This window comes from Vidua chalybeata, chromosome 4 (assembly GCF_026979565.1).
Source record: "Vidua chalybeata isolate OUT-0048 chromosome 4, bVidCha1 merged haplotype, whole genome shotgun sequence".
Classification (NCBI taxonomy): domain Eukaryota; kingdom Metazoa; phylum Chordata; class Aves; order Passeriformes; family Viduidae; genus Vidua; species Vidua chalybeata.
Genome location: NC_071533.1, coordinates 63,664,523 through 63,688,859, shown reverse-complemented (window position 1 = coordinate 63,688,859; position 24,337 = coordinate 63,664,523). Strand labels below are relative to the sequence as shown.

The 24,337-nt window shown below is 36.7% G+C and overlaps 1 protein-coding gene across 3 annotated transcripts in view; it reads left to right on the top strand.

Annotated features, from left to right (window-relative positions):
* Nucleotides 1-24,337, top strand: part of HTT (huntingtin) — a 77,032-nt gene that overhangs the window by 13,246 nt on the left and 39,449 nt on the right. For 2 of the 3 annotated variants that reach the window (XM_053940096.1, XM_053940098.1), the window contains exons 8-32: nt 1,197-1,375; nt 1,747-1,951; nt 2,852-2,899; nt 6,132-6,212; nt 6,570-6,934; nt 8,743-8,866; nt 9,142-9,260; nt 10,172-10,283; nt 10,826-10,966; nt 11,608-11,766; nt 11,858-11,955; nt 12,234-12,373; nt 13,213-13,276; nt 13,671-13,771; nt 15,298-15,444; nt 16,468-16,588; nt 16,827-16,903; nt 19,078-19,229; nt 19,615-19,817; nt 20,669-20,795; nt 21,474-21,601; nt 22,271-22,381; nt 22,944-23,021; nt 23,478-23,701; nt 24,215-24,293. In XM_053940096.1, coding sequence (XP_053796071.1) covers nt 1,197-1,375; nt 1,747-1,951; nt 2,852-2,899; nt 6,132-6,212; nt 6,570-6,934; nt 8,743-8,866; nt 9,142-9,260; nt 10,172-10,283; nt 10,826-10,966; nt 11,608-11,766; nt 11,858-11,955; nt 12,234-12,373; nt 13,213-13,276; nt 13,671-13,771; nt 15,298-15,444; nt 16,468-16,588; nt 16,827-16,903; nt 19,078-19,229; nt 19,615-19,817; nt 20,669-20,795; nt 21,474-21,601; nt 22,271-22,381; nt 22,944-23,021; nt 23,478-23,701; nt 24,215-24,293 — 3,383 coding nt within the window. The remainder of the gene's footprint in view (nt 1-1,196; nt 1,376-1,746; nt 1,952-2,851; nt 2,900-6,131; nt 6,213-6,569; nt 6,935-8,742; nt 8,867-9,141; nt 9,261-10,171; nt 10,284-10,825; nt 10,967-11,607; nt 11,767-11,857; nt 11,956-12,233; nt 12,374-13,212; nt 13,277-13,670; nt 13,772-15,297; nt 15,445-16,467; nt 16,589-16,826; nt 16,904-19,077; nt 19,230-19,614; nt 19,818-20,668; nt 20,796-21,473; nt 21,602-22,270; nt 22,382-22,943; nt 23,022-23,477; nt 23,702-24,214; nt 24,294-24,337) is intronic. The other variant, XM_053940097.1, reaches the window with a different exon arrangement.

Below are 24,337 nucleotides of genomic sequence, written 5' to 3'. Positions count from 1 at the left end.
TTCAGTGCTAGTAAGTAATATTGAAAACAAGTAGCTGAGGCTTGGGAAGCAAGTAGGTTACTGGAAAAAGAGGTCTAAGGATTCTGGGTGAATTTGCACAGCATCAGGAGTCTGAAGACTTGCATGGTCCATCAGCTTGGTTGCTAGTGCAGCAGGTCTGAGGTGGAGGGTACCCTGCTCTGCTCTAGGCCATGATCACATACTCTGTGACCTTTCTTAGAAGGACCACCACATAGATTCTGTTATAACTTAAAGCAGAATTTGAGGTTTTTTTTATTTAAAGTGCACAATTTTGTATCAGGTAATACTTCCTTATTTCTTCAGCTGGGAAGTTTGCGTGGTCTTCAGGCTATTTTGCAAGTCACGGCAAGAGGCGTCTCTGGCTTTCAGTGGAAACTTGCCTCAGTTTTGTCATTGACAAGGGGTTCTTTACTATGTAGACTGTCTTGCAAAAGGAGAGATAAGGGAGACCAACAGATACACGAGGTGTTATCGTGTTAGCCTTGCTGCTTTCAAGAAGTGTGAAAAATTCAAATGCTACATTGTGACTTTCCTCCCTCTAAAGTGATGTGTGATAATGTCCTTGGCAATGATGTAGAATTCAAACAGAAACACAAATAGGAACTCTAAGAATTGATTCTGATTTTTTTTTCTCCTCCCTGGATAGAAGGTTGTGTTTTCCATAACTTATATTAGTTTGTAATATGCTTTGGGTTGGTTGTGATTACCAGGTAGGTATATGGAAGAAAGTTTCCAAAACAGGGCAATGTGCAAATATATTCATTAGGATAGTAGTGCATCTGTGAGCAAGAGAATTACACTTGAATGTAAGCTGTCAAGTGGAGAGAGGAGGCAGGTGAGAGGAGCTTTCATCATTTGATGAAAGCATCAGCTATTAAAAAGAATGAAATTTTGTGGTTTTATGGAATAAAGCGTGGAAACAGGGAAGGTGAGACAGGGTCCTCTGATCATTCTCCCATACTGCTTAATTGATTATCAGTAGTATAAAATACATATTTTCAAATGTTTCTACATTTGGAAAACACTCTTAAATTGCTGCTAGGTTTTGGTTGCTCTGTTTTGTTGGGTTTTTTTAATTTAAAGAAGCTGTTATATGGACTACATGAAATAACATTGTTTGTGTTGAAACTAACCACTGTCAGTAAGTTATTTGGCCACTTTGTTTCTCCCCTCAGGCTTGTTGGTTCCTGTAGAAGATGATCGTCCTACTCTTTTAATTCTGGGTGTTTTACTTACACTAAGGTATCTCATACCTTTATTGCAACAACAAGTAAAAGATACCAGCCTGAAAGGCAGTTTTGGTGTAACAAGGAAAGAAACAGAGATTTCACCTTCACCAGAACAACTTACACAGGTAAAATATGAATAATAACCTTAATAACTCTTACCTGAAGAGTACTAATTGGGAGGGAAATAAATAAATAGTGATCCAGCATTTGTCTGATACTGAACACTCTGAATTCTCAAATTGCTCTTTATCTTGATAAATGATAGTTGATCCAGTGAGGGGAATTATTGATAAGTAATGACCAGACTTCTACCAAAAAGGCAGTTAAGTGGCTACAATCGATTGACATTTCCCCCTTGGAAGATTGTGGTGAAGATCATATATACTGAGCATCAGTTAGTCTTAATTCATTTCTGAAATTTGATGTTGTATAGGGTAAGACACATAGTATGTTCTGTCTTCATAGAGACTTATTCCTGTGCTCTGCTGCCTTTCAGGTTTATGAACTGACTCTGCACTATACCCAGCATCAGGACCATAATGTTGTGACTGGAGCTTTAGAATTGCTCCAGCAGCTCTTTAGAACACCCCCCCCTGAACTGCTCCATGCCCTGACTGCCTGCGGGGGCATTGCTCAGGTCAGTGTATCCAAAGATGAACCTGCCAGCAGGAGCCGCAGTGGGAGCATAGTGGAACTTATAGGTAAGCTCTGCTTTTGGTAGATGTGGTAAAAGGAAATGAACATACATCATCAGCTCTAGTTCTTCTTATTAGCAAAAGAATGAAGGTTAAATGAAATGTATGCAGCTATGCATGGCATTCTTTTTTCCCCAGGTACAGTAGAAGTTTTTCCCTCCTTCTTTTAAGTGGGTATATGTTCATTGATTAATGACAAGCTTCAGAGGTTTTTTTTTACAGTTTGTGTTGATGATTTTTTTTGTTACACAAAGCAGTTAAATATGCTGACTTTTTTTTTTATCTCACAAAATGAATATTCTTACCAGTCATCTGATAATTGTGATTCATAAAAGCAGACCTAATCAGAGTTTGTATTAACTGAGAGCTCCTTGCTGAATACCAAAACCAGCATGAAATTAAAGCATGACTTAAGCTTATCCTTAACTGTTAAAACCAGTTGCCAGCTTTCTTGTCTGTGGAGTGCATGTTCTTGAAATTCTCTTTAACTTCTACATACCTGTTTCAAAAGAATCAGTCTTTGATTGGATTTTTGTAAGGAGTCTGTATTGAAATAATGGGTCAGCCAATATTGCTGCTTCTGGAATGTAAATTATTAGCTGGAAGCAATCATAGCAAGAAAATTTAAAACACATTTTTGAAAGCAAACTACACACAAGTGGCTCAGAATACTAAAAGAAATTCGGTGTCAAATGATCAAAAAACCTTGGACTTCAAAAGCAACAAGTTTGCTATTTCTTCCTGGCTTTGTTTTTTTTTTCTGTTTTTGTGGGTTTTTGGTTTTATTTTGTTTTGTTTGGTTGTTTTTTTTTTTTTTTTTCGTTTCCCACTTGTGGCTATTAGAATTCCTTCATGATTTCATTAGCTCTGTCTATGCCCTGATGTATTACTTTCTGTGATTTGCAGCTGGAGGGGGGTCTTCATGCAGCCCTGTTCTTGCAAGAAAGCATAAAGGTGATTATTTTTGAAAACAAATCTTTAATCGCATTCCTTCCTTATTTTTTTGGGGTTGTTTTTTTTCCCCCTCCCCATTTCATTGTCTTGCTGAACTTGGGTCTTCATTCACAATTGCCTGTCTTATCAGCTGAGCTTAATCATTATAAATAGTGAAAAAATTCTGATGCAATTTCTGACATTGCAATCAAGATATTCTAAAATAATTTTAAAAATACAATTTATTTTTACTGTAGTTCACTGGAAAAGTTATGTTGATGATTATGATGCAGTTTTAACTTCTTAAGAGCACATGGAAAAATAATCTCTCTGAACAGGGCATTCTTCTTTTTCATGGTAATACTTAACCATTAATGTAACTTGCAAAATAGTTAACTTTCCTGGTTTTATTAGGCCTGTTTTTTTCTCTGTAATTTACTAATGCATGTGTATGTTTGCATGCTTCAATATGATGCTTTTTTATTTCTTTTTCTGTTCTTGATGATTAATTCTATACATTTTTGTCTTGGCTGTGTAGATTTTTTCTTCAACAGGTAGTTCATTTAGCAGGATTTTAAAGAGTTTAAACAGTTTCTTCTGAAGTATTCTTTTCCCAGTTTGTGCATGAAAGTACTTAATATTTAGTTGTATGTTTACATTTTGATTTAAACCAGTCATGTCCCTATGACAGAATCAGTCTAGGTACAGCTGTGTAACACTTTCATCACCTGCATTAGGTGAGCAAAATGTTTCTATTGCAGTGAAACTGTTTGAGTGTAGTGTAGTCACTGCAAGCATTAGTAAGCAAGAGATGTGCAATGCTGAATAGAAAAACTCAAGGAAAAGTAGTTCAAAACTAAATGAGATTATATAAACTTGAAACATCATTACAGCTTAGACTTTCTCCAGATGTTCTTCAATCTTCATGTGCAAGGAATCTCATAATGCTTAAATAACTTTATCTGTATGCTTTAAGGGTATACCAAAATGTAAAGTAGTGGTTAAAGCTGAATGAACTAGTGCTTACAGACACAGTTATCATTTCTAGTTTAGAAAGGACACATTGAAAGAATGGGTGTCTGAAAGTAGATATTGCTGCAGCATCTAAAGGTGAGACAGAATGCAACAAATCAGAATAACAATGCATATCACTTGTAAATAAAAAATAGTAAATAATCATTTAGATTGCTTGTCTTGTTGGTAGTCTTCAGTGTAACTTTGAAGTATTAATAAAATACTGTAAATTCAATTAAAGTACTTGTTCAAATACTAATCTTTCACTTGGTGAGAAAACATGTATGAGTCATCAGCTGTCATCCTTTTTCAAGATTATGGTATGAAGATTTTGTGGTCTAAACAATGGCATAAACAATTTGAAGAAATCACTTCACAGTTCTGTGCTTTGTACAGGTTTGTTTTCAGATTGTGAATTGTTCATTTCCTGTTGTAGAAAGGAGGGAAAATCCAAGCCTATTCCCACTTCCTCCTTGAAGTCATTTTGCAGTCATACAGAGTAATGACAGTGGGCAATGGATGGGACTTCTCAAGCTGTGATGCTCCTTTGTGTGTAGGGGTGTAAAGTGAGGCTGATCTACAGAAATCTCTGTTTCACATCTTTGTAATCTTGCTGCATCAGATCAGCTTCAGTTCTGAGCAGCTGGCCTGCATTGGTTCGTTTATGTTTCAACTTCAGAAGATTATTTGCAAAAAAGGCTGAAAATTCCTTTTGAAATCAAAGCCTATGTTTTGAAAGCAACTTAACTGGATTTTTTTCTTATCAAATAGAGGGAAAGTATCCTGCGGCATGTGTTATATGCTCATTTAATACATTTAAGCATACAAAACCAAATGTGCCTAATGACTGTTTTTCAGTGTTCTCATTCTTTCACTTATTTTTAGAAGTGGTCAGCCATAGAAAACAGAAGAACATCCTGGTTTGTTTCAGTGAAATGGATGTAAATGTGAAAAATAATAGAGAAGAATATATTATATTTCATGCTTTTTGTTGGGAACTTCTAGCAGGATTTTAATCATTCATTCATAGGAGTATGTAGTTCTCAATTACTGTCATTTTACATAGAAGGAATATGGAAATGCCATGTTTGCTTTTCTGCCTTACTTACAGGTTAGAGTATCATAAATGATGCTTTTCAGAGGAAGGTAATTTTACAGTGGTACTGCTATGTATGAAAGCAGTAGAGAAAAAGAAATTAATACAAAAGTGTATTAATGCTATTTTACCCCTAGTTAACTTGAATGAAGTACAAAGGTATTCACCCAGAGCTTTCTAAATATTAGTTTCTTGCATTATGAATCTTAGACTACCATTGCAGCTTGGTGGTCTAAGCAAAATGGTCCTTCTCACAGCACTTACTGCGAATCCCTGTTTCAGCAAGGGACTTGTAAGGCGTAGAAGGATGAGCTTAGCAGCTCCCTCTGCACTCCACGTGCTGTCCCGTGGACAGACTTTTCAGTGCAGTTGTGTCCTTGGTTGCCTTCCAGGCAATGTGCATCTACAGTATCTTTCTCTTTCCACTGCCTGTAATATAAGCAGATAATCCTCTGTGAGTAAGAGGACTCTGTGGTGGTTGGGTTATGTTAGAAGTGGTTCTCAAGTTTCTTATGGCAAAAGCATCTCTGAAGATTTTTTTGCCTTAGTAATCCTTAGCTCTCCATGGTTGTCCATGGTTCATCACCCTGTCCCATCTCTGTTGTCTTGTGCTTCTAGTCTGCACTGCTCTTCCCCCTGGGCTTTTTCTGTACTGTTATCTTTGGAGTTTTGAGCAGCCTTTGATAATTTTTGTAGCCTTGAGGAAGAGGTTATTTATTCTATTACTTGTGGTGTAATTAATGCCCTTCTGAGTTGAGGGCAGACATCCAGATCCTACGTATCAAGTCCTTAGGAATAGCACATACTTGATGAAATTAGTGGGATCCTAAATTTAGTTCAAAAAAATAAACTAAAAGTAATAAGGTTGTAGATAGTTCCCTGAATGGTTGCACTGGTAAATAAAATTACTTAACTCTGTTTCCCTATCACTGCTGCAAGTTTCTTTCCTGATGAATTAGTGAGGGACTGGATGTACACTTTATTCATTCCCTTCTTTCTTTTGTCTGTTATCTGTCATAGCTATGAAAAATTATTTGGATAAACATCTTTAAAAATAGGTTTCACATCTGACTTCAGCTGTTCAACATTTCAAACTGACCATAATTGTTGAAAACTAAAGGTTTTTCTTATATCACTTCTCAGGTAAAGTACTTCTTGGTGAAGAAGAAGGCTTGGATGATGATTCTGAAACCCGATCTGATGTCAGTGCTGCATCATTTGCAGGTACCTGCCTTTCTTTTTAGCAGTGCAGCCAGCAAATACATTCTGTTATTGCTCTCTGCAAAACGTGCAAGTCATTATGGTGGTGAAGAAGTGTATGGGCATTCAAAAAGCATGGTAAACAAAACTGAAACCATAAATACTGCTGAATGTCAAACTTAGTGAAGTTGACTGCATTCTTTTTTTAAAGAGATGGGGTGGCATCTTTATAAGATGCCTGTTTTCCTGCCTGTAGTTTAACTGTTTCATTACACGCTTTCCTTAGCCTAGTTTAACATGTGGTTTAGCCTGTGTTTTCATGTCGAGAGTGAAACACAAATTCAAACACTGGATTGACTCATAAATGCCTGTGTTTTGCAGCTTCTGTGAAGGGTGAGATAACCAGTGAACTGGCTTCCTCATCAGGTGTGTCGACAGGCGGGTCAGTGGGGAGCTCGGCTGCTGATCCCACGGGACACGACATCATCACGGAGCAGCCCCGTTCGCAGCATACGCTGCAGTCAGACTCCGTGGACCTGGCAGGTTGTGATCTGACAAGCTCAGCTGCTGAAGGGGAGGATGATGAAGTGCTCAGTCGGAGCTCCAGCCAGATCAGTGCTGTCCAGTCAGATGCCACTATGGATTTGAATGATGGCACACAGGCTTCCTCACCAATTAGTGATAGCTCTCAGACTACTACAGAAGGTCCAGACTCTGCTGTAACCCCTTCAGACAGTTCTGAAATTGTAAGTGTGCAGCGGGCAGAGGGGGGATCTCCTTCTACTGAGGGGCCCGACATATCTCAGAGCTCTTCCATGGAGGGCCCAGACTTGGATTCGTCTCCTTACTCGTCTTCTACTTTTCAATCCTCAGCTAGTAACAGTGGAAAGGTCAGCAGCTCACACCTCCATTGGAGAGCTTGACCTCCGTTTAACACTTTCACTTCAGCAATAATGAAAAACTACAAAGCTGTAATCAGTGTGTTCTCTGGGTAGGTCATGTGGAGGCATTACAGATTTCACTCACTGAAAGAGTGGCAACATCAAAGTCTTGACATAAATATATCCTCTTAGTAGTATATCCTTAATTTTGTATAGATATATTAATAATTGTTTTGGTGCAGGTGGGTTAATGGAAGTGTTAAAGGGTGAACAGTTTATTTGCAATGTTAAAGGAATATTTTTGGAGCACAATACTTCACACTGCCTTCTGCCTGTGCTTTTACACTTGGCAAGCACAACTCATCATTTTTTTTTTTCCTTTTTATTCCATCTTAAGGATTTCTCCTCTAATGGGTAAATGCTGCATGATTTACAAATGTAGCAGTTACATATCTAATAAACACCTGAAATGTGCATACAGTATATCTATTTTAGGACATTTGTCTCTCTTGGGCAACTGTATTGTGAGGTTGTAATAAAACCGGCAAAAATACAGTTACTGGGAGCCAGAGCAGAAAATTCAAAAGGGAGAAAATTTAGAACTTCTTAAGACTTTTTCAAACATTATCAAACTTTTGGCTCTAGTTTTCTTGTAGCAATTTGGAAGAATAATAGTCTCTTAGCACTACAAAAAATAGTAAGTTTATAATCATGCTAAGCAAATACTTCTGCAAGTGTGAGAATTCAAGAACCAAAGGAGTGATGATAAGTGCTCTCTGAATTAAACGAAGGCAGTGCAGAGGCCAAAGTGAGCAGGCATTTATTGACAAGGTGTGTTTATTGGCACAAGGTGTTTATGCAAATCCTTGTCAGTTGGCATACTGTTTACAAGCAGTAATTACGTGTAAAATTATCCTTTCATAATTTACAGACTAAGTGGTTGTTCAAGTTACTGACACGCAAGATTTTTAATTAACAATTTCCAGATGCTTTTAAAGACAGGAAGTAACTGAAGAAGCATCCTGTTTTCTGATAAAATTAGTGAAATTGTTCTTTTTACTTCACTGTCATTGATCGTTATGATTAATTTTTATGGTTATTTTTCCATATACCTACTGCCTATATATTGCCTTGGTTCCAAGGGTCAAACTCTCATCCATATGAGTCCATTTTAGTGGTTTCTGGCTTTGAATGAAGAAATTAAAATACTTTAAAATTATTTCTCCTTTTTTGTCCTACACAGTGTGTTTTGTCCTACACAGTGTGTTCTCAGTTTGACTTCACATATCCAGGACAAGTGAGGTTATGGGGGAGTTATGGGCCAAGTTCAGCTTGTGGCAGTAAAGGTGTTGGTTGTGATTTGTAACTGCTGAGAGAGAAACATTTGTGATGAGGGAGCAAGGGGAGCAATGGCCTGAGTGTTTTACTTGGTTCCTGTTGGTAGCCAAGTTCATAGCCCAGCTGAGAGACTCTCAGATGGAACTGTGGCCTCCAATAGCCCAAGAGTTGCAGGAGGAGGGGAAGTGCTTTGGGCTTACATGCAGCTGGACACTAACATTTATCAGGCTCATACTTGCTTCCAGACTCTTTCTAGATTACTAACACTGCATGTTTCAAATTTAATATGCTGTGTAAAGAGAAATTATTTTAAGTCCTATCCTTGCACTGTGTAGGTTTTGGAGGGTGCTGAAGGACAGTATTCTGGAATGCAAATTGGGCAGCTACAGGATGAGGAAGATGAAGCTGCAAATATTCTCCAAGATGATTCTTCAGAGTCCTTCAGAAATTCTTCTCTTGGTATGTCGATAAATACAGGGGTGGGCCAGACAGGTGGCACCATTAGACAGGTGTTCAGGTGCATCTGCACTTGAAGGGAGTGAAGACTCGTGTAATGGATACAAAAAACAAATAACTAGATGGATATGTGAAATAAGAAATATATTTCAACACTTGTGATCAATCACTTGTTTTGATCACTGCTAATTTGTTTTTCATGTTGGTATAATTAAGTTTAATTAAGTGCTTTTAGTTTGCATCTGAAATGATATTTCATGAATTTTCTTTTTCTAAAGCTCTTCAACAGTCTCACCTGCTGAAAACCATGAGCCATAGTAGACAGCCCTCTGATAGCAGCGTGGATCGATTTACATCCAAAGAAGATGCAGCAGATGCTGGTGATCATGAGAACAAGGTGAGGAGTAATCACAGTGGTCAGTTTTAAAGTTCAAAACAATTAAGTTCAAAAAAAATTTAAAATTACAGTTATGATGAAGTAAATTCTAGTGGTAAATGTGGGAAGCATGTATATGTGATGTACCTCATTATAGGTCAAAGAACTCAGGTTGGTAGGGAATCTGAGTTACAGCCTGAATTTAATTTACCATAGGGGGAATATCTAAGTGTTGATATCTTAAATGCAATCATCACCAGCAAAGCCATATCAGAACACCCTACTGAGAACACAGACCCTTTTTGTCTGTGCATTAGTAGGCTACACTGATACTTTCTTACTTGAAATATCTTTGTGCTGATTGCTACCTGTGTAGGTAACTTCATGATCTCCTCAGAGATTAGTCTTTGAGCCTGGTGCCATTCTAACTACAAGTTACTGATTTCCTCTTATATTTTTTTACTTTATCTTTGGACATTGTTCTGAGCTGGGATGAAAGTTTGATTTGTGGCAGGCAGAATTAGATCAGCTTGGACTATTGGGGAATTCTAAATGTGAAACTACAGAAAACAACTTAGAAATAATATGCTTTTCATACAAAGTTTCCATAGTTTGGTGGCAACAAGTGGTTTAGTATGCTCTTCACATGCAAATAGCAAGTCTAGGTAGTTTAGAAAAATCTACAATAAAATATTTCTGTAATAAAATTGAACCAGTTCTGATACAGGATATAAACTTCTCCAAAGCATTGCACTTTGAGGCCTTTTTTTGGAATATATATTAAACTTCATATGAATATTATATACTCATTTTGTATTAAACCTTTAGACATTTGAGGATGTGCAGTATTTCTAAATCTTGTGCTAATATTTTTTTTTCAATTGAAGATGATTTTTTTTCTCTGTATAAGCATTGTGATTTGCCTTCAATAGCCCTCCAGGGTAAAAGGGGACATCGGGCACTACACTGACAGAGACTGTGCTCCTCTGGTGCACTGCGTCAGGCTGCTGTCGGCCTCCTTCCTGCTCACTGGGGACAAAGGAGGTATGTTTGTCTTTGACCTTCATTGGCTCTCTGTGTCTCTCAATGTAGGAAGCTGGAAGTGTGATCACTTTGCTCTGTCTTGGTTTTGATCTCACTTTATTGGAAATATTGGATGTTTTTGTGTGGCAGTCCCTAAGCACCACATCTGCAATTTTTTAAAATGCATCCAGGGATGGGGCTTAACCACATTCCTGTCATGCTTTATGACTGATTTAAGGTGTTTGTTCTTTTTCCCTTTTCTATACTCTTAATTGCTCACATGCCCATATAATGTATTGGTTTTGGAAGGAGGTGAGCTGGAAGTATGTTATGGCTGTATTAGAGTATTTCAAATATATTTCAAATGCTGTTCATTTGAGGAAAGTAAAAAAGCAGCCTGTATATCACTGCTGCCTCTGACAAACTGGAATTGCTTGCTCTGCCTTCATATTTTTGTACAGGCTAAGCTATTTTATTTTATATAGTGTTATTAATTAAATTTAAAACAAGGCAGGAAGCTTTTAAAGACCTTCCTTTTAATAATTTTTGTTTCTTCCCCGCAGCTTTAGTTCCTGATAGAGATGTGAGAGTCAGTGTAAAAGCCTTGGCAGTAAGTTGTGTTGGAGCAGCCGTTGCACTTCACCCTGAGTCCTTCTTCAGCAAACTGTATAAAACACCTCTGGAGGCAATGGGAGAAGAGTATGGTATGTTGCAGTTCACATATCCCATTTTATTACTGTATTTGGGTTTTCAAATAAGTGAGGCAGCATCTACCCTGAAAACTCCAAACCCAGTTTGGTATTTGTGAACAAATACTGCACAAATTGGAATGAATGTGCTGTGCATGTGGTGAGGTATATTTTTTGTAGTAAGATTTAAGTTTCAGTGGATGAGCTTGCTTCTGACAAGGTTAAGCTGTTTTAAAACAATGAGTATGTGGAAGGGGTTTGTTTTTTTTTACAAATGTTTTCTTCCAATTTAATTTAGTCCATCTTATAGATGGTTTCTAAGCCATTAGGTTCATTTTTACAAATGAATCACAGGGACCTGAAGTGTGCAGCTGCTTTGATACATTGACCAAAATGCTTCTTGTTTCCTTGGAGCATTTTGTGTACAGTTGAAATAAATCACTAGTGTTTTTAAATAGGTGATCATTGGTCTGAATGGTGTGATTGATGTGTAGATTGCATGCACAGAAAGGGATCTCAGAAGGGGAGGACTAGGGTGGGCATGTTTTGGATGTTGATTGTCCAATAGTTGAGACCTCCACTGTAACATTTTTATGAATCAGTAAAGTCTAATACTAGTATTTTTAAAATAAAGTAGTTGTAACTTATTTTCTTAGAAGAGCAATATGTGTCGGACATTCTGAACTATATTGACCATGGAGATCCCCAGATTAGAGGAGCTACTGCCATTCTCTGTGGAACAATTGTCAACTCCATTCTAATTAAATCCCGCTTTGATGTGGAAAAATGGCTAATAAATGTCAGAAGCTCAACAGGTAACATTTTATTTTATGGGTATCTTTTTGTCTTTTAATGTGACATTGTAATGTTTCATTGCTCAAAATTGTTTTTTTTTTCTTTTTTTAGGAAATCTCTTTTCCTTGATAGACTGCATACCTCTGTTACAGAAAACACTGAAAGACGAGTCCTCTGTTACATGCAAACTGGCTTGTACAGCTGTGAGGGTAAGCATTAGGAATTTATTTGCACCACCACAGATCAGAGTTGTCACTCATTACTGGGATGCTGCTATGCACAGATGTCTAAACATTCAGCATAAAATGATTTCTTCCTGAAGAACTTTTCTGGCCTTGCAGGGTACCCAGCTCTGGTTCTTATCCTAGCTCTTATGCAATAATTTTTTTTAGAATTCTAAAGAAAACAGGTGTTTTTTGGATGACTTTCATGCTGCTTTTCTGAGAACCTCTTCTGTAATATAACTGAAAGTTGATTTTTTTTTCAGCATTGCATCATGAGCTTATGCAGTAGCAGTTACAGTGAACTAGGTTTGCAATTGATTGTTGACCTCCTTGCTCTGAAGAACAGCTCATATTGGCTTGTAAGGACAGAACTTCTGGAAACACTTGCAGAGGTAGATTTTCGGTGAGTGTTTGTATTTTTCCATGGATGTAGTAGCTGAAGTGCAGAGAAGCATAGGAAACTGTGCTTTGGAAACTGTGTAATGGTGCAATTTCTTCTGAAGCATTAATGAGTTTCCTAAAACTAATTCAGATCAGTCAATCCTGTATGAATTCCTTTGTCAAGTTACCACTGACTGCACAACCAAGCCCAATCCTAGTAACGCTGTATTGAAGTTTTTAATTCATTGGTCTGTTGTATCAAGTCTTCTGTAAATGTGTGACCAGAGAGGGACCACATCATTTGGAATCTAACTTAGTTTTTCCATCCAGTTTTGTGTGTTTTTAAAGAGAAATTCCCTGACATGTACTCTGTTGTCAGCTCCCTGTAGTCACTCAGTTTCTGTTAATACTGAAATAAATGTGACTTGTTCTTTTTCTTACATTCTTTCATTCTCTTTTGGTTCTTCCAAGCTGAAAGACAAAAGATGTTTATATGAAAATTCTTCAAGTTATCCTTGGTCATACAGAAGTGGACTCTTTGCGAATAGTGATGTTTGGAATGTGTTACTGTCTTTTCAAAATAATCTGATGGTTCTGTGCATGGGAAAAAATACAATTAAAATCAGGGTCTTTAAATAATGGGTTTTTTTTAATGGTAGGACTGTTTTTCTTCAGTTACAGTAGCCAGATAGTAGGTCAGCAAATAACTTACCTTTTCTAAAGGTTGCAAAAAATGTTAGCTACATTTTCCCTATAGTGTTTTTGGTTTTTTTTTAATAAACAAAAAGAACTATCAGGGCAGTGAAGGGAGAAGTAACACACAATGGTAACTAATGTACTCTAAATTCTATTTTGTCATAGGCTAGTCAACTTCTTGGAAGGAAAGACTGAGAGCTTGCACAGAGGTATTCATCATTATACTGGTGTAAGTAAATTGTTTAATCAGTATATTGTGTTTCTGGATTAAGGTACCAGTGCAGTGTCATCACTTTGTTTTTAAATTCTGTCAACACTGATGGCTATTGTACTTTTTGTGCAAATAGATTCACATTCTAGAACTTACTACATTTGGGAATATACTTACTATGGAGATCAGATATCTTCATTTTCTGTGGTGTGTTTGTGGCCTGTTCTTTTTTAACTTAAAAAAAAATTGACATTTGTGTAGTTAGAGAATGCAGTTGGCAATGTTAAGGTAAAGATGGTCTTGCAGGCTTGTATAACAGATGAAATCTCACTTGTTAACTTTCTTTTAACAATGTGATCAAATGATGAAAATGGTCAGTGAACTTAATTTACTGTGCTAATTTATTTTCTAGCTATTAAAGCTTCAGGAGAGAGTACTTGAAAATGTTGTAATAAGTCTGCTTGGAGATGAAGATCCAAGAGTGAGACACGTGGCTGCGGCTTCCTTAATGAGGTGAAATTTTTATTTATAGGAAAAGAAAAAGAGAACTTTAGAAAGATATTTGCATATTGGTGTGTACCTATAACTGAAATAATCACTTGGGTGTTTTTAATATACATATATATATCTATATGCATGTATATATATTTATTCAAAAGAGAGATGGGAAACAAATACATCTTTATGGTACCTGGAACATGCATCATTCTGACTCATCAGGTAATTGTACTTTGCTTTCTATTAGCAATCCAATTACATTAAATTACATTCTGAGGGTATTACATTGTATTACAGTCTGAGGGTCACTTTCAGTCTCAACTTCCTCAGAATATTTTTCTTCATCCTGAAGTGGTTTGTTCAGTATCCTGGCAGTGGCTGATTGACTTAAAATGTTGCAGTTCTCCATATTTGTCCCAGCTCCCCACCGCTGTAGTTTGCACATGGTCATACACAGTGTATCTTAAAACCTTTGTGCTCACTGATCATAGTGCAGCAGCTAATTTTGTTTGCAAAGCAGATGTTTGCTGTAACCTACTACAGTTATAGTTACTGTATAGATAAATGCACCAAAGGGTTAGGATTAGTTGGTAGTTTATTTACTGGAATTCAGAGAGTTAAATTTTATGTTTGAAGAAGTTGGGAGCATGTAACACTGAATTCCTGGTATATTTTATTATCAGAGGAGTTTTTTTCCTAGTTTTTTCATACTGTTAATTGCTGTCCATTCCTAATAACAAATAAAGGACAACTAATATATTAAAGTTCTGATATTTAAAAGTGTTTATATTGCCAAAGCAGCTCAGCAGAGGAGTCATGAACTGTTTCATCATAGAGCTTGTGGTTTTTATTAAGGGACTTGATTCTGAAATGGAGTTATTTTATTAACTGAGTGGTAACAAGTTGAAGTTTTTTTGATCTTTATGCTGACTTAGTGACAGGAGCTGTGTTAAGATTGGAAAAGACTTAACTTGCCCAAGAAAGCTGCTACAAGCTTGTAGAAACCCCTTGAAACATCCAGTAAGGACATTCATTGGAAGTACCCTCACTGAGATTACAAAAACATGTGTAAAATAGCTTTTCACTTTTACATAAGTTGAAAATACTGTTGTTCAAGAAGACTAGATTTGATTTTATGTTTTGGTTTTGCTGCATAGAAATCGGATAGTAAAAATTTTTCAGTAAAAATGAGTTCTCGGTTGATACAGCTACTCATGGGGAAAATATCTGGGGAGATCAGGGAACAGCAAGAGAGAAGTAATCTATGTAAGTGTTTGTTGTAGTATGTGTGGGCAGGTATCTCCAGAAAAGACTTTTTTTTAAATTACTGTATGTCTCTAGCAGTTGCTTTGTCCTGACTTGAGCTCCTTGGTTATATAAAGATTAATTCAGCTTAATAAATTTAGGTAATAGCTATTTACAATTTGATATGTGCAATTAACAAATGTAGCTTGCTGAAGTGTATATTAAATGCATTTAAACTAGGTGTTAAATAATATCTGAATAATAATCTTTCTTTTTGACACTCAATTTTCTTTCAGGCTTGTTCCAAAGCTGTTTTATAACTGTGATCAAGGACAGGCTGACCCAGTTGTGGCAGTAGCACGAGACCAAAGCAGTGTCTACCTGAAACTCCTCATGCATGAAACACAGCCCCCATCTCACTTTGCAGTGAGCACTATCACCAGGTGTGTTATCTGCCTGGCCTTGCTTCAAAAGGAATGGAGACCCAAATTTTACTTTGCAATGTCTAGGATTGTAGTTAAGTCCTGCAAATCCACATGCTTATGAATTCCTTTTCTAGTCTGTAGGAGCACCTGTAGTAGGTTTAACCTCTACAGAAACTGACTCATGTTCCAAGAATATGCTGTGAGTTACTGGTGATGTGCTCACACACAGAGTCATTGTTTTGAGATAGTTTCTTCTCTCCATCCTGAAGTCACCCTACTTGCCCATTAAATTACAAAACCAAGTCCAGCTTTTCAAGCTAATTGTATGTATGTTACTGATCTTCAGATGTTGATCAGGTTTATAACTCTCCACATCCTGTTTAATGATTGTAGTTGCAGAAGGCTGTACTCCCTTTATCATTTAAAAATAAATACTAGTTTTGATAGTGTGATCTTCTTGTATTTTTGCTGCCAGCTGTACTTTTTCTGTCTTATAGACAGTATGAGTTGTATGTATTTATAGGGGTTGTTGGATTCTATCAGTTTGTCATAAAAGTTTTTAATTCTATGCCTTTTGCTATATGGTCTTGATCTTGTCACTTAAGATACATGTTATAGTATGGAAGCAATCGAACTTTGTGGATCCAGTGTTATTCTGGATAGAAAATAGAGTTTCTACAGCAATAATCCTAACTTTTTGGGCATGCAAAAATGTTGAATCCATTTGACCAACAGCAAAGACAACAGCAAAGTTAAATTGGTGGTCATTTCTCAAGTATCTAGTTAGAAACTGACAGTTTACTTCTGTTCACTAACAAAGAGGTTTTATTTATAAATTAAATAGCATTTACTAATACAACCCCAAAAATACTACAATATAAGATGGTATTTAGACTGTTCTCTGGTTTTGTATGTTACAAGCAATCTATGAAACACATAATAGTAATTTAAGCTTAAATATTTAAGTAATACAATTAATTTTTGATTGGGATGGGGGGTTTTAAGTACATGTTTTAGTGGGTATTAATGTTTTTATTTCAGAGCATACAGAGGTTACAATATGCTGCAAAGTCCAACAGATGTCACTATGGAAAACAACCTTTCAAGGGTTATTGCAGCAGTTTCCCATGCATTGACAATATCCACTACAAGAGCACTTACGGTGAGTTTTCTTATTAGTGAATTCTTGTAAATAGAGTTTCTTTGAGTTTTCTTGCTATGGTGGCTGACTTTTTCCTATTTTACATGCTTGCTTTTTTTTTCATGATTTCCTGACTGTATCTGGGGCTTTTGTACTGTGACAATGGCAGTAGTAATAGATTTAATTCTCACTCTTAAGATACTGTGTTGCTAACTCTTCCCTGGTGTAACTAATTCGATTCTTGGTTTCTGCTTTTCAGTTTGGCTGCTGTGAAGCTTTGTGCCTTCTCTCCACAACATTTCCAGTCTGCACCTGGAGTGTGGGATGGCACTGTGGGTATGTTCCCTCTTTTGTTAATCGAACTTCTGAAAGTCACATTTGTGAAACAGAAGTGGATTTACTTAGATATTGAAGTCCTGGTTTAGGTATATGCTGGCAAGCTTATCTTAGCAGTTCTTTAAGAACTTCGTACAGAATACAGAAAATTATAACTTCAGGTTGTCAGGGTATTAAGTGCCAGCATTTGTCATCCCTGGAACCACGGTGTCTGTCACACGGATTGGCTGCAACTGCTCTTATAGAAAGATAGATACAGTCAGCATCTATGAAATGTGATATAGGAGAAGATATTCCATGCTTTTGAAAGGATGTTTATCTTTGGGATATTACATTTTGTAATATCTCTTTAAAATTTGAACATTAAAATTTTCATCTTGGTTTCATGTCTGTGTTGAAAAATGGTGGGTCAAGGAAGCTGGTTCGTCTTGGCTGCTATAATATTGTCAGATGCATTTAAATTGGTCTCATTTGGCACACTGAGTGGGAACAGCAAATTGGGTATCTGTAATACTTCAGTGTTAATATAGGTAATACATGATAGTCCCAAATTACTTACATTCTGAAGAGTTTCTTCAGGATGAAAATGTACAGGTGGCAGGCTAAAAGCTTCGATTTTGCCTGATTATTACTGCTGTGCCATGTGAGCAGTAAAAGTAGCTATGGAGATGTGCACCTGTGGAGCTGTTCAGTTTTTAAATACATCTAATATAATTTGTGTTGATTTTCTTTGTTGCTGTCATTGTGTCTCTTACTCTGTTAGGCTGGGAATTTTTGTCTTATTTTAAAACCAAAACCCAACCCCCCAGAAAAATATAATCTCTCAGGTGCTTTTCTTATCAGCAGGCCCTTGCTTCCCTTGCTGGCCCTAACTGTGGTATATGTAGCATAAAAGGTATGGTCCAGTGATAACAAATGATGTGAGCAGTACTTAGCTGGAAAATAAAATCAATATATCTTCTCTTCTACCTAGCTTAAAAATGTTTTAAAGGTGCGTGTAATATTCATGAATGATCCAATGACATAACCTTTGCCCTTTCCTCTGATTCCTTCTTCACAAATTTTTGCCCAGTGTTTATACTAATTTGGACTGTAATTTTATTTCTGTGGATATGGACATTTATTGTTCTGGATAATAAGAATATAATAACATGGATAGTAAGGTGAGAATTTTGCCAAAGTTCCTTCATATCTTAAGTATTGTTGTTCTTATGATTAAGAAGTTACTGGTACTGCTGCATTCCAACTCTGTACAGCTCAACATGGATTAAGTAATGGATTTCTGACTGTATGTGAAATAAATAACAGGTGCCTGTGAAAATACTTTACAAAAACTAAAGGAAGGCAGTGTAATTACTTCTGGAGCTTTATCAAATTAATAGCTACACTTAGTGTCAGTTTAATTTTCTGAAATTCCTGTAGTTGTGTTAGACCAGAGGAACTATATTAGAAGATTTTAATTATTTCAAATTAAAAGATATTTTGAAAGATTTTCAGATTCCCTTTATTTAGAGGTTGCATAAGGTCTTTTCCTGAAAGAAACTGGAGTATATAGGTCTTACAGCTTTGAAGTGATGTGTGTAATTCACAGAGTATTCTGCCAAACATCTTCTGGTGATCTCTGCCTGCCCTTTCTTAAACTTGACTTCTGTGGGAAAATCTGGTCTTATAATTATTGTCAAGGAAAACACAGAATACAGCAGAAAACTAGCATCTTGGATAGAATTCACTCAAAAAATAGAGAGGATTTGATGGAATGCAATTGTTTAATCAATTTATTGTCACTTTAAAACACTATCTTGTTACTTTGCAATACTACAGCTAATGTCTCCCATCCTTACCTTGCATATATGCACAAGACTTAACTGAAGATATTTGAGGACTGTAGTGGGTAGCAAATAAATACAGAATTCTTCAGTTTATCAGTAGATGTCACTATAGCCTTGGGATTTGCTATTAAAAGGAAGGCAATGGCTCTTAAAGAAACCAGAGTATTGTCAGGTCTCTGCTGCAAATTGTTTTTTTAGTTTGTATTTGAGTGTTAAATGTGTATTTCTGTAGCACAGATTTAATTTCATTAGATTAGCCATCTGCTTGACTGTTGGTTTTCTCAAGACTTTTAATTTGCCAAAAGGAGGAAAAAAAGTAGTGACATTCCAAAATTAAACTTCCAGTGTTTCCCAGCCAAGTTCTTCAGATGAACCTCAGAAGGGCTGCACCATTGGTATGGCTGGCTTGGTCCTGTCCCTCCTTTCATCAGCATGGTTCCCACTGGACCTCTCAGCACATCAGGATGCTTTGATTTTGACTGGAAACTTGCTTGCAGGTAAGGCAGGACAAGAAAAGTAGGATTGTCCTTACATTTTTATCATTAGGATTAGAAGGGCCATATCTAACTCTATTCTGATTGTATGCCATGAAAAACTTACAAGAGTAAGCAGAAGAAATAAAGAAGGAACTTGCACCCAGGAGATTTGAAAAGAAACTAGCTCTTTGTAGCTAAGTTGCAAATTTCCTCCAGTTGCCAAAGGGCATACTTGGTACAAGCTGGGTACAAAGAACTCAAATTTTGTTGGTTTTAACTCTGCAGCTACTCCTGGCTTTGAAATTCTGATTGAACTTCTGTTCATATAGAGACAATAACCATAGCTGCCTTCAAAATTTTCTGGTGCTTAATTCCAAGTTTTGTCTTCTATTTCCTGAAATTGCAGCAAGTGCTCCCAAGTGCTTAAAGAATCCCTGGAGTGCTGAAGAAGATGCAAACCAAGGTGCTGCAAAGCAGGAGGAACCCTGGCCAGCTCTGTCAGATCGAGCTCTTGTCACTTTAGTAGAACAGCTCTTTTCTCATCTGCTGAAGGTCATTAATATTTGTGCACATGTGATGGATGATGTTGCTCCTGGTCCAGCAGTAAAGGTATATATTAAAAATAAAAAAATAAAATTATGTGACTTAAATACAGTTGTGCTATAGACCTCTTCACATTTTAGACTTGATATAGGTATCTAATTCCTTGATAATGACTCCATTCTGTGTAGTAAACCAAGTACCATGAAAAAAGTGCATATTTTTCTTCACGTAACAGGTTTTTCTTTAGTTCTGCAGTGTTTAAAATATTACCCTAAATTTTGAGTCTTTTATTCCTGCTGACTTCACTTGAAACATTATTTCAAAGAGGAGTATGTAGAGTATGTGAAGTACTGGATTGCATACTCTGGGAAATGTGTTGACTTTTGGGTTGGTTGGCTGGTTGTAATGCACTTAGCTCCTTTAGGGGCTAAAAATAACTTGTCTTCTGAATATCCTGTAAAATATTTTGACTTCTGGTTATATGAGGTACTTCCAGGTTTGAGGGTTTTGGAGATTTTTTTGAGGCATATGCATTTAGAGACTGATTTAGAAACTGTAAGACAGTATTGTTAAAATCAGTAATTTCTTCATATTTTAAAAATGTTTGAATATAATTTTGACACTCCTTTATCTGGAATCAAAAGGAAGGATAGTCATTGAGCTCTAATTTCATCTTACTGGCTTATGCTGAAGCTGAAAATTTCAACTCATTGGCCTATGCTGAAGTTGAAAATAAAGTAGGGAATATATTAAACTATTTCCTTTTTACACAGGAAATTACTGTCCTGAACCTGAAACATTTCAATTTAACTGACAGTCAAATGAAGGGCAGTTTAAACAAAAGCATATGCTTGTATTTTTGTAGAAGAAAAAAACCTACTTGCTTACAAAACTGATAAAGCTTCTTTTAATTCCAGGCAGCATTACCTTCTCTCACAAACCCACCTTCTCTTAGTCCAATTCGGAGAAAGGGGAAAGAGAGGGAGTCTGTGGAGCAGGCATCTGTGCCAATGAGCCCTAAAAAGAGTGGTGAAGCAAGTCCAGGTAGGCACATCACTTCTGTTAACCCTTCTAGCTACCTGCCCCACACCGTGTGGTTATGGCAGAGAGAGAAGAAATAAAGCTGAGTAACCATCCTGGAGCTTCAGTTCAAGAGGCTGGCAGGGTACTGCAATGGTGGAAAGGCAGCCGTGGGTGGGGGCTTCTTTACTGTTTTGGTTTTTATTAACTGTAAGCTGAAAATTAACTGTACTTTTCAGAACAAAAGCACTGCTGAATCCTTTTCCTCACTTTTTGTGAATCTACTCAGCTATTGACTAAAATAATTCTTGCACATATGTTACTTAAAAGAAATTTAAATGTTGGCTTCCAGCTTTTGGCAGGAGTGACTTACATTGCTTTTAGAAATGAGATAATGAATCTTGAAGCATTTTCTTTCATTAATAAATAATGAAGGAAACATGTGTTAATTCTGTTTTGTAAATTGTACATGCACTTCAGTATTAAGCCCTCTGGGTTAATTTCTCTCACTACAGCAGGCTGGATCGTTGGAATGCTGTTCATTTTCTAGTTGTGCGCAGTTTATTTCTGCAGTTTGGAATATACATGTGGATTGAAAAAAACCATACTGTTTAATAATGCAGATGTGGTAAATTATATTGTGTACATGTCATGAGCAGACTCGAAAAGGCATATTGTGCTAATCTGTGATATTCTTTTAAGCTTCTAGGCAAACTGATGCTACAGGACCTGTTCCAACAAGTAAATCATCTTCAGTAGGAAGCTTTTATCATCTTCCATCATACCTGAAGTTATATGATGTCTTGAAAGCAACCCATGCTAATTATAAGGTACTGCATGATATTGTTTGATTGGACTGCAGTGGGGTTGGATAATAACTTTGTTTCTTTTAAACAGGCTCTGCCTCTGTCAGCTCACTTGTTTACCTGTGTAAACAGTTTATACACACAAAAAAAGAATTTAAAGAAAGATCACAACTACCACCAATAAAAACAAAAACTGGCCAAACAACAACCCATGATAGGCACTGTCACCCTATTGTTTCTCTGCTGTCATTATTGCTGGTAACCAATGACTCTTTGCTGGCTTGGCAATCGCAAATAAATCCCCGTGTCTGTTCTCTCTGCACTTTATTCCAGGGTGGGGAAGCTTTTTCTTCATTAGTTCAGGTGACAGAAGATGCAATCTCTAGAGAGTTGGTCATCTGATATGTACACTTCAAGGATTGTGTTCTTATTACACCTACTGTGTTTATTAGAAATGCGTCATCCAACTCTGTTGCTTGTCAATGCCCTAGGCCTTCCTCAAGCAAGAAGATCCCTTTTTTTTCTTAGTCAAAATGGAGTCCTGCCATTTCAGCAATGCCTAAGGCAATCTAAGCTGTCAGTGAGATTCTATACAAAAGATCATTTTATGTCAATACCCACTTCTTCCAGCAATTTGTATCTCCTTGTCAAGTAATGGTTAAGGAAAAATGTGGTTTTATTTTCTGGGAACAGGTTACTTTGGATCTCCAGAACACGAATGAGAAGTTTGGATGTTTCTTACGGTCTGCCCTAGATGTTCTCTCTCAAATCTTGGAACTTGCTACTCTTCAGGACATTGGAAAGGTATAAGACTTGTTTGATTTTTCTTTTGTAGTTAACTTGTCCAGTATCCTTGGTCCTTACTGGGAGAAAGCAGATATCACTGATTTCAAAATTGCTACTCTTCCAAGGGGCAGTAATCCTAGAAGTGTTGTGCTTCCACAAAGTTGAATAAAGTGCTAAAGCAGATTCTCCCGGTTAAATTACTGCTGTTGAAAACTGGAATAATTTTTTACTTTTTAAATTTCACATGGGAATTTTTCTTCCCAGCCAAATGATTTGCCTTCAGTCATTCCCTATATTCATATGTTTTAAATATACAAAATGTCAGAAGACCTACTGTCCTCCTTCCTCTCCGGTGTCTTGATATTTTTTCTCCTGAACTGTGGTGTTAGACATTGTAGTATTTTAAGATTAGGAGGAAAATGTTGAATTTTTATTTCTTTATGTAATTCCTTGATTTTCCTTAAATAAATGTAGTTGTACTTAGTACAAAAACCTGTGCTACTGAGCAGTTTTCACTGTAATATTTTAATATAATGAAAGAAACCCGCAATTTAATGCACTTGTTTTTCTGATTTTCTAGTGTGTAGAAGAAATTCTGGGATATCTAAAATCATGTTTCAACAGAGAGCCAACAATGGCAACAGTGTGTGTACAGCAGGTAAGGAGTTATTTTTTTGTGTGTTGTGTGAGTGTTAATCCTGATGTCCTTTGGCTGTCAATTGGATGCTAAGAATGGCCATGCTTTTAAGGGAAGTGGTATGTAGAAACACTGGCCCAGGTGGAGCAAATGGAGCATATTTTCTTTCATTTTCACTACTTGCTCTGTAACTTGATATTAGTTTCCTCTTGAACTGCTTCCAATTCACAGAACTATTTTAACTAATGTTCAGAAAACAAGCTTGTTTCCTACCTTACCAAAAGTGTTCTTTAACCAGTTAACTGCATCAAAAAACCCTGGAAAGCAAAGAACTGACTGCCTTAGTGATGGATTTCTTGCAGGCTTCCAATTAAATATTTAGGTTTAAGTCCTCAAGGATTAATTACAGTGGGAGACAAGTCAGGGTTTTTTTTTTCCTGAAATGTTAACTTTTCTTCTTCCAATTTTCTTCTCTAGTTATTGAAAACTTTGTTTGGGACAAATCTGGCTTCTCAGTATGATGGCTTGTCTTCAAACCCCAGCAAGGCTCAAGGCAAAGCTCAGCGCTTGGGTTCCTCCAATCTGAGACCTGGTCTCTACCACTATTGCTTCATGGCACCCTACACACACTTCACACAGGCCCTTGCTGATGCCAGTCTAAGGAACATGGTTCAGGCTGAGCAGGAGCATGATGCTTCAGGGTAACTTCCTTCCCTTACATCATAATGTTAACTTGAACTAGAGTCTGTTCTTAGTGTTTTTCATGAATGTGAGTATCATTGGGGTGCTGTGTAACTTGAAAATACAGACTTAAGCAGAGTAACTTGTCTTGGTGAGCACATCCTGAATGCAGTTATCACTAACGTGTTTTCCAAAGTGAAGTTAAGTCATTAAGATGGATATCATTGAAGTTTTTTAAAAGCATAGTAGTTTTAAATGCTTGTATTCAAAATGTATTATTAATTTATAAATACAGCAAATAGTCAATGTGTAAAAGAAAAAGCAGAAGGATAGCTGAGTAAAGACTAGAAAATCTGCCTCTGATCAAAGTGTATTGTAGATTCTCTGCCCTTTGTTTCTACTAAGATTCTTGAAGCAGTCAGGTAGTTTAAGAGAAGTTGGCATTGGTACAGCAAAATGCATCTAAGGACAGTATATTTGTTGAGATTTGTTTTAATGTGTGGGGTTTTTTTTGTATTTTTTTTTTGTAACAGATGGTTTGATGTGCTGCAGAAAGTTTCTACACAGCTGAAAACTAGCATTTCCAGTGCAGCAAAACATCGTGCTGATAAGGTACTTGTGTCTGTGTTCTTCTGAAAGAGCTGTACCTTAGATTT